We start from the raw sequence: 14,773 nt of genomic DNA on the forward strand, positions 1-14,773 counted from the left end.
TTTTCATCATAGCTTCAGACAGTTGGAGAAATAGTTTACATTTTTTTACTAGCAAGGATTGCTTCCTTACATGTCATTAAATTACATTTCTGATGCCACATACCAGACTGGATTTACAAACGAGTTACAACTGGTATGTTCTCAGAGCATTCTTTTTTTTAATTAACTATATCTTTTTTCATTCTTGTCCAATAAAGTAATATTCCGACAAGACTAAGCACATTATATATCAGTGAACTAAACTTAAATCAATAGGTGTTGCATGCATTGAACGGGATGATGACCCTGTCTGGAAAAAATATGAGGGGGGTTTATATCTTTCAGTGGCAAAGCAATGCTCACCACATTGATACTGAAAAGATTAATACAAGTGGTCAGCTTGTGAAGGTGTACTAACTTATAATGAAATTAACAACATACCAATACATGTTGTCTCATGAAGTTCTGGGATTTATCAATTTACTTACAGTAGAATGTTAGCAAACGTTGGCTAGAAGTATTTCTAGGGAGTTGTATATTACAGTGGAACCCTTTTTTAAGATAAAGGTGACCTAAAGTGCCTAGGACATCAGTTGAATAGGCCACAGCATCGAGCCCGATCATTATAAAAAAATTAACATGGGCGATTGAATAAGAGCACAAAATCATAGTTTGTTTAGGCTGCAAAATTAATAACCCTTTGACTATCCTTGACAAAATTGTTCCGTGATATTATTTTTCAGGTATCTACTGAATATGTACTGTAGGACAGCCGGACCTTATTGTTTGTGTTCATTACCTTTTATTATAGGATGCTGTTTATATGTCACTTTTAGGTACGATATAACAGATGAGAGGAATACATCCAATTTTACTAGTTGATACTGTCTGTATTTGGAAAATAGGATTATAAAAAAATCAATGACTGGATCTTAGCGTGCACACATTTCATAGCGGTACATGAGAACATGCCACAGGCTTTCAAATACAGAATGCCATTAACAAATGGACTAATCCTTGGTTAATAGGATGTGAGGGATTTAACATGAAAGCAATCTCAGAGATTGAAGTTTTACAGCAATAACCTGACCAAGTAGACAAAGCAGTTCATTTTTTATGATTTAAAGAAATTGTAAAGGGTTCCTAAAGTATTTGCTAAAGGTCCGATTATCCTGACTAGTCCACACAGAAGGTAACTTTTTAAGAATGCATTTTGTGTTCAGTAAAAAGTTTAGAGGACCACCTTAGGGAGCAAACTACTGACCCTGACCAAATCAGAAAATTTAGTACCAGCAAGGGTAATATAAGTGTTCCACAAGTTTATCTGCTTAGCAAAATCTCCATTGAAGTGAATTCAGGGCCTGGAAAAATATGGAGCAACTCAATGAGTGGGAGATTAGCCAAACTCAATAGTTGGTGTAAAAGACACTGTAAGAAGCAATATATATTCTTCTAAGCATATGTGGAGACTCTAAATTGACCAAAGATCTGGGTATAGCAATTGATGTCCAGTTGCACGGGGCAGATTTTTTGAGCAGCTTTGCACCCATGTTACTGCATATTTTTCGCTAGACCCACTGATCTGGTACAAGCTTCCTTATGAAGGAGGGGGTGAATTCCAGGCTATCATACTCATAAAAGTATGCAGGCAAAATTATAGACATACACTTTTTCATTAGGCTGCTTGAGCCAGGTTTGCATAAGAAAGCTGAGATAGTAATGGGCTTTTGTAAGTTTTCACACCATCTCCCATGTTTGTGGATCCAACAGAGGTCAATGTTAATTATGTACGATAGCTGTCACCTAAAGTAGAACTCTGCATCACTAAGCTTCTAGTGAGTTTAGCTTCAAATCAGGATTTCAATTAGTGGAATGACTTACAAGCCTGTGGCCTTTATTTTTAACACTACTGTCACAGAGTTAGAAGTTACGAGTTCCTACTACGCTGGTACTATTTGAGTATTCCTGAAATATTTATGACATCTCAGATATTCCTTGCTTTTTTTAACCCAAAGATGAAAGCTTTAATGTTGATGAAATCAGGCGCTGTCTGGAGTATTTGTTACCGATCCCTTGCGTTTCACACGCACGTTTTCCTTTTTGTTCATGTTTGCTTTGTATATTTTTGCTCTCAATTGCCTGTGGGCTACATAATCTTTATTTCTTTCTAAACCATAGAAAGTCAAATAGATCTGCAAACTAATACTTCTAGGAAATAGACTTCTGTTCCATGAATCCCATGACAACCTATTCCTCTTTTTCTTTAAACAAACCAGGTTCTTTTTTTATGTTTCCTTTAGGTTAAGAAGGCACACATTACTGTGTTAATTCATTTAAATCTAGTTGAAAATGAAACATAGATTTATTTTTTATAAATCGCTGTAGCACGTAGGAGAACCCAAGCTGAATTTTGAGATTAGAAACTAATTAATATTAATTTAAATATTTTGTGTTGTGTTCAACAATGGCAGGATGAGGAACTCATTATTCAGTACAAATGTTATCATTCTAATAGTAATATTGTAATCCCTTAAAGATAACACATTCAAATAGAGCAGCCATTCCATGTTAAAGCCTGAAGTGGTGGCAATCATTTTAGAAAATATATCTAACATTGCAGTGTATTATATGTGCTTTTAAATATATGTGTTCAAATTTTATATAATTGCCTCATTAATTTGTTTTAAAATATTTGTGATGTAGAATCTAGGGGTGGAAATGAACAGGTGATCAAGACTTCTGGATAAAAGTTATGAGGCAGATGGCTAAATCATAGGTATCGCATTTCCCTAATTGATCTATACATTATGCGGGCCAAAGACAAATACGTAGATGATTCCAAAAACAGCAATTATTACATCCACCCTGTTTTTCCCATTCTCCAAGTTCTGCTGTCACGTCTAATTTAATATGTTCCTCTTTTGTTGTAGCATTCAGAGTTTTTTAGGTGTAGGGTGTAGAAAAAATATAATATTGAGTCTTGAAAACAATCTAATTATATATAATCTTCATCCTAAAACCTATTATTGAGTTATCCTGTAATTATGCTTGATTTACCTTTGTGAGGTTCAGGGGCTATGTTGCATTAGCCTGCACAAAAAAAACTATTTGTCTCAGAAAAGCTAACATTTAGGCTGGAAAAAAATTATATAAAGTGCACAAGAAAACTGGTTTCCTGCACTTTAAACCCTTTTTTTTCTTGGACTTTCAGTAAAAGTATTCTCTGTTTCTATAGTAAGTAAAAGTTATTTTGCGTTCGCTGTATTCAAATGTGACCTTCACAGAGATGTTCTTAAAGTCTATAGAATTTCCTAATACTATGCTTACAACATTTCTTTGTTCCCAAGTCACCTTGGTAGTTATTTTCATTTAGGCATTATAGCTGATTTCAATGTGACTATTTTAATTAACGGACATGCAATATTATTAAAATAATTACATCATTAAAACCAATAGAAGAATATAACTTGGGCAAGTATGTATTGACCCTCTTGAGCTCTGAAGATCCTTGGCACTCTAAAGTCTTTGAGAGATTTTGTTGAATTAGAAAGCATATGAGAAACTGTTGAAACCGTTTGTAGGTCACCCTGGTGGACTGTAGCACAAGTAAGAAATTATCTCCAAACTGGCCAGTAGTATTGTGCTGCTCGGGAGAGCTCTCGGCACAAATCTGGTCAAATACACGTTCAGCAGTTAATGCTTTATTTCACCTGGTTTTAATAGGGGCTCTAGATGAGTCTCCTCTCTTAAAACTTAACTCTCACAAATGCAACTCAAATACAGTCGCAGGTAGTAACATCTGTAAAAGCCACACGGACGTACTGGACATCCTGCCGACAGCTGCCGGTGTCACCCAGTTGCATGGTGTATCAGAGCTGGCAACACAGAGTTTCCCACTGCAATTTCCGTGTCTTGCATTATGTAAAGTATGCTCAAAGGCAATCGTGTTTGGCGGTAAACAGCCCGTTTTCAGCAAGTTATTATTGTACATGCATTTTCTGTGTTAATTAGATTGTTCAATTGCCTTCATTTGAAGAGGAACTTTAGACTGCAAGTTGCCTGATAAAGAGTCGTCTTATCTATATCCCCCTGACATCCTGCAGCTATATACAAAGCTCAAATGATTAGAATGTGTTTATCTGTCCTCAAAGCACTTTAACTAGTGATGTGCACTAGGTCTTTATAGGAATACAACCTTAATGACATTTCTTAAAGCTTTTCTTGTCATCAAAACAAATCTGTTGGGTTTCTTTCGACTGCTTGTGTGTATATATAGTCTCTAAATCAGCGTACAACAGTGTCTATCGATCAGAGATTCCATTCATTCAATTTCTGAGCCTCTTGCAATCTATGAACCAATGTTTTCAATTGCCTTATCTGATGGGCCTGTGATAACTGGAATGACATTCAACATTTTACCAATACCTGTCTAACAGGCGCTTAGGTCAGCCATTGTTGCTCAGTTATGTCTACAAAGTCATTAATGTGGGTGAAACGACACGTATAATTTTAAATGTACATTTTTGACAGAAGCAGAAGACATATATTTTAATATAAGTTTAGATAGGAGAGTTAGTGGGGGTGAATGAGAAATTTAAAAATATAGTAAGAAAATACACATACTCAATGGGTCAATAAATCAAGTGTTAAAAATGTTAATTGTAGCATTAAAATTATTAAATATGAATGATTAATCTTTTTTTTGCAACGCAGATAACTTAATTATGAGGTTTTTCTTGTATAATTTGAAACATGTGTCAGTAATCACTTTGAAGATTTATCATGTATAATTTTAAACATATGCTAATAATTATATTGAAGAGTTTTCAAACAAGTTTAGCAATTATTCCGAATGACATCCCACAAAATGCTTAATGCGATATATATTATGCGTGTTTGCGTGCCACGGGAAAAAAATTAATAGGAATAACATCATAACTCATTATAGAATTTTACAGCACTAACATGGGGATATGTTATCCAAAAAACAAATTAATTTACCATGACAGATTTTTAATAATGATTTTCAGGTTTTGACCACACAAATACATGTTAAAACATAATTGTGAGACTAAGCATGATAAGATAAATGATCCCCTACTTTAACTTGTAAGGGTTAGCCATGGCTAAAATGCCCATATCATTATTGACATGGACATGCCTTGTGCTACTGTACTTCGTATTGAAGTATATTAACGCAATGGACTAGAATTTCTCTCCTAGTCTTTTGGAGATCAGTTCCATATCACTGTGCCATTCATATTTCCAGATTAGTATGTAGTCCAAAGTGTTTGGGTTCCAATTTTCTCTTGGGTACAGAATACTTTGCTATCCTAAGAATCACTCTTTATCCAGTCTAGTCCCTTTAAATAATGAACAACTTGTCCATATACAAGAATGTGTATTTTTATGTTCATACCCTACAAAGATGGAGATAAGCCATGACTTTAATTGTAATTTATTGTGTTTGTGCTGACTTCATTGTGCGTTTGCTTTAAAGAAGAAAGTAATGAAGTGAATTACTTACATTGATACACCATTTAACTCCGTATTAGATTGCCTTCAGGGTAGAAGAAGATGGTCCAATATGGTTCAAAATGGCAAATCAATATACATAATAAACTCTTGTGCTTTCCAAAGAAATGTTGAGTGGCTATAGATTTTCTAATTCAGTTTTTATCCTTTGTACCTACAAAGAAGATTCACATTTTGTTCTGTGTGTGTAGTGGCTTCGGGCAAAAATGTACATTGTCATCAATGGCGAGTTTTAAGAAGTTATCTTTAGAGTTGGTAGGACTTGCCCCTTGGAGAGTCTTTGTCACTGTGTCAGCTATTTCTGCAGTGCAGTATAATAATGTGAGATGTATACGCAGCAGTTATTAAGCACTCACGTTATTAGATGAACAGATTGAGGAGGTTGCCATTTAGTTCCCTTTTATAGCATATTATTTAATTTTAAATTGAAATACCCCAGGCAATTTCAAACGTAATACATTTCACTAAACTCTACTTAATAGCATAGCCAGTGCTCAAACCTTTTTATTGTGCCATCTCTCATTTCCAATATTATTATAAGCATGTATGATGCTTTACTTATGTTGGGTATCCGTACACAAATACATCTTTTTTTTTATTATTACTTAGTCATGAGGAAGGTATGGTTATGGTAAACTTTCATAATAATCTTCCTACAAGCTTTAGTTATTTAAGCCTTCAAGCTCACATTCTTTCTTCTGTTATTCACATTCATTCTTCATGGTAAACTGGACTGAGCCGGGTATTGGACTTAAGCCCAGCACATGCCCATAATAACTTATCAAGCTTCCGTTGGAGTACGTCTGTCTCTAGGTATATCTTAACCTCACACAAAAAAAACAAAGGGATCGATCCAGCATTTGAAGAAAAAAAAACCTTCCAGCTTTATTTTACTTAATGATTAAAAAGCATAGTTCACACCTGTGCATCCAGTACACAGGAAACCCCAAATCTGACGCGTTTCAAGCGGTACCCCGCTCTTTATCACAGATATCTTAACCTCACACCAGAACCCATACTGATTAATTCACTTCATACATATTTCCTTGTAAGACTTTTAATTCCAGTGTCAAAAATGGTTCTTCAGAAGAATAATTGGTATTTTCATGAGTTGACTGAGGAATATTACATATTCCATGGACAGTTTACAAGTTGTCTTTCCACCATCTACTGAACTATGATTTGGCTCACCAAAGGTTTCCAAATAACTATGGGATCTGTGCTTGACGAACAGCTGGAGAGCTATCAGCTAACATTCTTATTGATAGTGTCAGGGGAAGTATGTTGAAGCAGAAGAAAGTGTATTTTCTAAAGAGAAGTCATCCCAAAGTGTGTTAGACACTGGCAAATCTGTCAATCCAGATTTTGACCATTTTGCATCCAGCAAGGGTAACTTTTTTGCTTTTCCAGTGCTGTGAAAATTGATTGCTAAATTTGATAGACATTTTAACCCTCCAGTCCAAATGACAAATGTAGTCAACGTAATAGAGAAAATCAAGTTGATGATTTTATGTACTAGAATTTTGGTTCTTTTATACTCGAAGTATAAAAGTCCACAGTGAGGCGATTGTTTCTGAGAGATTCAGCTTAGAATTAATCCACTGGAAGATAATTGGTGTTTGGCTGAACTGTCACTCATTTGAATGCTTGGACTTTGACAGTTGGGAGCTATAATGAGGTGGCAGCAATGAAGGAGAAGTACGATAAACGTAACTATCAGCCCCAAGCAAAAGCAAAAGAACACATTTTAATATATTCATGAGAGGGACTAAAACAATGTAACTCATGGAAAGGTTTTACATACGTTTGATGAGCAACCTGTGAATATTCCAAGGTCGCCATATTTTTTTTTTTATTTGTCATCTGCCATGGATACTATAAACTTCTTAGTTTTATATGTGATGTGGAAGGTGCGGGGTTAAGGAAATGGTTGAAAGAGTAAAACTAGCAGCATTCTTAATAAAAATGCGAGGGCGAAATGTTCCAGTAAAGGGAAAATAGATAATAATGGAAAATTCAGCAAAATGGTTTCTTATTATATAAATTAGCTACCATTTGATGAGCAAAGGTATTTGTGCGGTTGCCACAGCCCCTAGCTGATTTTATCAGACGTAATTGAAGAGACGACAAATTGGTTATTTTTTTAATAACCTAGCACCACCTAGTGGTTCTTTTATTGGATCATATTGGAAAAATAAGGACGAATAAACAGCTATACTATATGTTTCCCTTTTTCCTGGGATGTTTCATTGTTTATTTGTAAGAAAAAGGTACAGCCATTAAACTTGTCTCTGTTGTTTTTTTGAGAACCTTTTAAAGTTGTAGCATCTTATAAAATTAAATCATCTATCCTCTGACCTCAAATAATAGAAGTGGGATTTTTTTTTGGTATTGTCAAGTCTTGTAATACTCAGGCTGCTAACAGCGATTATAAAGATAGCAACCCAGGTGCAAAGAGGTAAAAGTGGGCCAATCACCAAAGCAACCTATCAGATGTTTCTGACAAATCCTAAACAGATCTAAGGAAGCAACAATATAGATTTTATTGTGTGGATTACTTTGCATTCTGTCTATTTCAGGATCTGGGTTGTGTGCTTCGCGAGCGTCCTGCAACTCACAATTTAAGCTTTTTAGTGAATGTATTTGTTGCTTTGAGCTATTGGTTTATATTTCCATTATCAATTTAATTTTATCCGTATTTCCTATTATCCTTATTCCTTTCTCACATGGTTTATAAATCTATGGATTTTCAAAACTCACTTTCAGAGCAGTAACAGCAAGATCCAAACATGTTTTTCTCCATATGTGATGAGAAGACTTGAGAAAAAACACAATTTGCATCTGTATATATTAAAGTGTCTAAGCTCTAATAAAGTTAGTTTTCGAAATTACATAGTAAATGGTTATGTTTGTATAAAGCATTCATTGATCATACTTAGCATCTACGTTATAAACTAGCTGGTAGATGGGTTGTCAGGCTACCAATTTGACTTTAATATACAACTTTCTGCTTTGTATTACAGCAACCTTTCAGATCACCCGTTTTTAATACTTTTTTTCTAGAGCCTTGTACCGTTTCCATTAAGAGTTGTATATTGCACAATGTAGCCCCAGTTTCATGGTTAGAACTCACAAATATGCATATGGAAACTTCTCAAATTAGCTACCCAGATTTCTCCCTCTTCTGGCTTCATGAAGAGGTAGAACTAGCCCCAGTAACTGCCTTTAGCAAGTGGGTAATGGGAGAGGAGTGAGCAGGCAGTATGTGAGAAGTGGTCAAAGGAGTGGTCTTAGCCAAACGCCATTCCCTTGCCTGGACAAAGAAGAATTGGACCAGATGATCTGGGGGAAAGGCTTCCCAGGTATGCTGGAAGGGTGTTGGTGGCATTGTTTTTCTTTTCACACATAGTATTTATGTAGAATGTAATGTGTAGCTGTGTCAGAATGAATGTTGCATCAGGGGTTGTCTGTATAATGTAATAAGTTATTACATTATGCTAATTACATTACAGTAAATTAATGTTAGAGGCCAGACTGTTAGTTATAGGAACCGGGAGGTGAAATATTTGACTGGATACAGTTTTACTTGTAACACCATCTAACCTCCATCACCGTTATCTAGGATACAGATACAATGGATAGATATACTACGGGCCTAGGAACAAACTTCACTCTAGTACCCCTTTAGAGAACAGCTGATAACATGGTAGAGTCAGCGGCAACGTTCAATTAGTTTTGTGGTGATAAGACCACTCTTAAATGTCGTCAGAATCCATGTTTATACATAGCCCCTTTGTATTGTGGGAGACAATTTTGCCACTACAAAAGTTTTGAAGTCCCTATCCTCATAGATGAATAATAGGAGTAGAAATTATATATACCATAGACAAATACTATAGAAAGATATATATTCAATATATATTTTTTTTAGTACCAGTATTTTTTGCTTGTACAAATTATTTTTTATGTCAGATGTAATTAAGATGTTCTTATTCATCGGAAATATGCACGTATTCTAAGAAATCCACATAGTGCAGCTTTTTCGTAAACTATATTTGGATAGATTATGTTACCTTGTTGGCATGCTATGGTTTATGGCTGCCGTCCAGGTGCTTGCACGGAAACCATCAATTTTATTGCATTTTTCTAATCCACAATGTAAAGAATAAGGATCATATTTTCACAGAAGACAATTAAGATGATTCCTTGTAGTGCTAGTTCACAAACCTACTGTCACGCTACTGTAGGGCTTGGATTCACAGTGAATTATCTCCATAGATCACGAAAACCAGCACTGGCTGGATTGAGAAAGATAGCTATGTATTTATTCATGTTCGTAATGAATTGTTTTCCATTGCATTGCACATGTGTTAATCATCACCACCACATTAAATCAGGCACTTCATTTTTTAATATTTTGTGATTTATTTATTTTTTATAAGTGGGTAAATATCTTCAAATGTGTGTGATGTAGCAGCAATGAGTCTTAATACATCTAATATACGACTTGTCTTAATTCTACTTCGATCATCGTGTCAAGCTTTCTGAAGCATGGCACAATTATCCAGAGTTGAATGTCTGCTTATTATGCTGCTCTAATAGTTATGTTTTCAGTAACAACATTTAAACATTTGTCTGGCGAAAAAGTCTTCCAAACTGACTGACACAGTGATTAGGGGCTTAGTAAATTACTTGATTGTCTATGATGTATATGATTACGCCACCATTATAGCAATTTATATTTGTTCTTTGGTTAGAACACATCACCTTCTACATAATGCAACCATTTAAAGGGAACGTATAAGCAAATGAAAAAGAGATATATATACGATTTGAAATGATAGAAAGGACTGGGCCCATGTATTGGTTTAACGGTTAACAACCAGATTCACTGCCTACTGACTTAAGTTAACAAATAGACAGGGCTGGCTCGCCAACGGGAAAAAGTACAGACCTTCCTTTAGCTGCTAAATGCGGAAACAACAATCATATCCATTGATGATATTGCCAATTAGTGAACTGCATAAAAACATCTTACTATACAGCCATTATACGTCAGTGTCATAATGAACAGGGGAGTCCAATGATGGACAACCATAAATGTAATGCTTAGTTAAGCTGTCATAATGTGGTGGGTTTCTTTGTCTGTTTTTTTATTTATTTATTTTTATGACCTCTTGACAAACATACATAGTTTAATAACTTGGTAAACAGCATTTAGGTGAATTTAGGTGACTTTGTGATTATATTCTGCTTAATAGTCAATCATACCATGTATTTTGACTTACTTTGTCTAGCATATTTTTTGTTATAAAATGTGTGTCCCTTGTTCTGTATAAAACGATACAAATCTGGTGCACATCTATTTCCACAGAAGATACAATACCAAAGAAGGTGGTGTGCCATTTCAATGGCAAAACATATGCAGATGAGGAGCGATGGGACATCGACAGCTGTACCCACTGCTACTGTTTGCAAGGCCAGACACTTTGCTCCACTGTCAGCTGTCCTCCTCTGCCTTGTGTAGAACCAATGAACGTGGAAGGGAGCTGCTGTCCTATGTGTAAAGGTAAAATCCTAAGCTCTTCTACATCACATCGACCAGATAGATGTTACCTAGTGCCCAAATATATATTTTGCAATGCTAGAGCCTTACGGTTTGTTATAAGAACGGTTTGTTATATACGGTTTGTTATAAGTAGCTGTACCGACAGTATTTTATTTACAAAATGTATCAAAATCTTTTGAAAATATGACCACTTCCATAAAGTTTTATTTTGCCAAAACGGAAGACTTTAAAGCTCTTAAATTTATATTTATATACATCTCTGTGTGTTAACTACCTCTAAGTTTAATGTTACCTAGCAGTTATGCAAGCTTGAGCTGTATGTAAGGTTGTAAAAGTATCATGATACTCCTAACCCAAGGAGAGGAACTATTGTTTTTTAGTACTCTTGATAATATGTATATGCATATATGCTTTGGCAGAGATGTACATACCCGAACCCACTAATATTCCAATTGAGAAGACAAATCACAGAGGAAAGAGTGAGCTGGATTCTGCGCACTGGCCAACTCCCAGTGAGAATGACATTGTCCATCCCCACAGAGGTGAGTATAACATTGTTGAGCCCTTTCTGGGCTCATTTTTATGTATAGTGATCACTGGTGAATAACATGATAAGGTTTCATGAGATACTGGACAATGTGGTTTATTTGTGTAGAATATCAAACAAATTTAAGATGTTTACCTGTTGGGCCTGTAAACATAGAGTTTAGCAAGGCAATGATACCGTGGGCTTTTTTTTCTTATAGACATGGGTCACCTTCAAGTGAACTACAGAGAAGGAGAGAGAACACGGCCAAATGAAGAAGATTCATTCCACTCAGTTGCTTGGGTGGCTGTACCTATAATGACAGCTTTTGTTATTATCCTAGTCCTTCTTCTCATCAATCAAAAAAAGCAGTGGATACCTGTGCCGTGTTATAGAACACCAACCAAGGTATGGACAAGAATGTTAAAAAAAAAAATAAAAAAAAAAGTTTTGGGAATTTCATGTTATTGTATATATAATTTATGTTTGGACTTTTATGTGCTTTTTCTTAAATGCTTTACCTAATTTACCTACCCTCAAAACAAGCACATTTTAATGAAAATATTCCATATATGATATTAGGTGTATGATTTCAACAAAGCCATTAGTCCTTATGCGAGAGCGATGCTACCGTATGTATAAAGTTACCTTGCCTGAGAGAAGAGAAGCAGGTTATAGAAAAAAAAATAGAACCGGAGTAGAAAATTAATACCGTGAATATTTGAATTCGGGCCCAAGGCAATATTGCTTCTTGCTTTGCATGTCTGCTCATAGTGTCACATTCAGAACATTCCAGAGGGGAACAGAAGATTTAGGTGTTTCAAAGTAACATTACTGTTTTTTTCATGTTTCCTTAACCCATTCTGTACCTAAAAGAGCAAGTTTAGTTTATACATTTCAGAAAGCATCTATAAAACAAACAGTGAATGTGTTTCTATGTGTATATATCTGACCATGCATATTTTTCCATGCATTTTTTATATGAATTATCATGGTCTGCACTCACCTTATTGAATGAGGAATGCAAGTTTTAAGTACTTTTATAATAAGTGAGTCCTGTAAGAACAAGCTTGAGTAACCAGTTATACATTAAAGTGTTGTATTTCCTTGTGATTTCATAAAATATTTTGTATATCTAAAAGTTCATATCATTATTATAAGGTGATATTAAACAACTCAATATATTTAAATAATATACAGCAAGGGGCCACAATATCCCATGCTTAATCAGAGCTAGGTGTGATAACTTTTCATGTTTCATTTAAAATATAATCGAACGTATTCAAAACTCTAATGCCAAAAATGTATATCTAACTGGACACGAAATGCCCATGAGTATTTAGCAGGTGAAATATAGAAGCTGTCATTCACATCATTGTACACTGTAAACACAAGATAATTGGCACCAAGCAATGCAGTAAACAATACAAGAAATAATAAAGTCTATTTATTAATATGTCTTATTTCCCTTTTGCCGTTTTCACAGCCTACCTGCCTAAACAACCAGCTAGTGTATGTGGACTGCAAGGGAACCATGGTTCAAGTAGACTGCTCTCAACGAATGCTAAGGATGGCTGATCCAGACTCAAGATACAGTGGTTCCTACAGTATGCAAAAACAGAACAACCTGCAGGCAGACAATTTCTATCAAACTGTGTGAGGAATGCCCACACATCTTCAGCAAGGATTTCCCTTGACACAATCATAAAAATAAAAAAAATTACGAAAGAGGATGGAACAGAGACTATAAACCTGCTATATAAAAAACTAGATTGCGCACTTGCTTATTGGATTGTATTGGATGTGTGACATGTACAGCCGAGACATTATCGAGACAGACTCCGTCTCATGCAATGTGCCAAAACAAACATTCCCACTTTCCCTTTCTAACAACTGACCAAGTGTTTTTTTAGTACCAAAGTTTGGAGAACTGGCTCATGCGTATCTGCTTGTAACATAGCTGTAGAATTGTGGTTTTTTTTTGTTTTGTTTTTTGAGGGAGGGTATGTGGAAAATCGACAAAGGAGAGGTGAAAGAACTGAGAATGAGCGAAAAGCGGAGAGATTATGGGGGCGCCAGAATTGGACTCAGTATTTTATTCAAGTTTAAAACCCATAGGTGAAAAAAATAGAGCTGCCCCAGAATCAAAGACATTGGCTTCTCCTGCATCTCAGTTTCGAGATTACATTGCAAAAAAAAAAAAAAGAAAACAAAAGACACTCTCGGAGAATGGGGTGGGGGGGGTTGGTGGAGAATCTGTGTGATTATTTCAACTGTTGTTACAGATTATCTCATAGCAAAGAAACTACAAACACAGCCATGTTTAAGCTGCATATCTTTCCTTCCCGTGTTGATGTCTCTAAGTATACCACGCAGACGATACCGTTAGTAGCAACAGCAGAAGAAAGCTATGGCAGAAATGACGGTTAAGGGGTTGAAAATAATATACTATGTGCTGCTTTTTTTTTCTTTTCAATATTTTTATTGTTATTATTATTTCTTTCAGCTGATTAGCCAGTCCTTGTTGGATACAGAGGCTTAGTAGTTTTTTTTCATATATATAAATATATATCTATATCTGAGCACTGGATTTTTTTTTTTTCTGGAGAACAGTATTTAAAGTAAAAAATCTTAAGACCATTGCCATGCTGTTCAAAAGTTTGTTTTTTTTGTCCATGTGTGTGTTTTGTTGTATTGCCCTACTCAAAAAGAGAACATGAGTGAGATTAACCTCTTTGCTCCCAGTCGTTAGCATCATATTAAAATATGACTATATGACTAGCTCTCTGGATCTCACAATTACTAGGGTAAGCTGGCAGAAAAAAGGAAGCTGTTCATGCTTTTCTACTATTGTTATATATTGTTTGTTTTCTTTATTGCTTTTGGATTTTTCTTTAACTCCAGTATTGTTCTCCTGGTTGATGTTTTATTTACTGGATGCACACATTGCAAAACAACTGGTAGAGAGACGCTTTATCTTGTAGTATTCAAGCACTTTTTTTGAAAGCTGAGGTAAAAAAAATCAAAATAACAAAAAAAAAGGGGATAAGATTGTGTCTTTGATCTTTAGTGTTAAAGGAATATTTATGTAAATGCATATTATGCTAAGTACAATGACAAACAGTGTGTATGTATATATGTGTATCTATATATATATATATATA

General features: G+C 35.1%; 1 protein-coding gene across 1 annotated transcript in view; it reads left to right on the forward strand.

The window, feature by feature from the left end:
• Positions 1-13,269, forward strand: part of LOC149289955 (cysteine-rich motor neuron 1 protein-like) — a 309,795-nt gene extending 296,526 nt beyond the window's left edge. Inside the window, exons 14-17 of the mRNA XM_089490169.1 lie at positions 10,889-11,083; positions 11,503-11,625; positions 11,830-12,017; positions 13,096-13,269. Coding sequence (XP_089346295.1) covers positions 10,889-11,083; positions 11,503-11,625; positions 11,830-12,017; positions 13,096-13,269 — 680 coding nt within the window. The remainder of the gene's footprint in view (positions 1-10,888; positions 11,084-11,502; positions 11,626-11,829; positions 12,018-13,095) is intronic.
• The last annotated feature ends 1,504 nt before the right edge of the window (positions 13,270-14,773 follow it).

The sequence above is a fragment of the Sceloporus occidentalis genome, unplaced genomic scaffold, assembly GCF_023333645.1.
Source record: "Sceloporus occidentalis isolate IW3139 unplaced genomic scaffold, rSceOcc1.0.p SCAF_42, whole genome shotgun sequence".
Taxonomy (NCBI): Eukaryota; Metazoa; Chordata; class Lepidosauria; order Squamata; family Phrynosomatidae; genus Sceloporus; species Sceloporus occidentalis.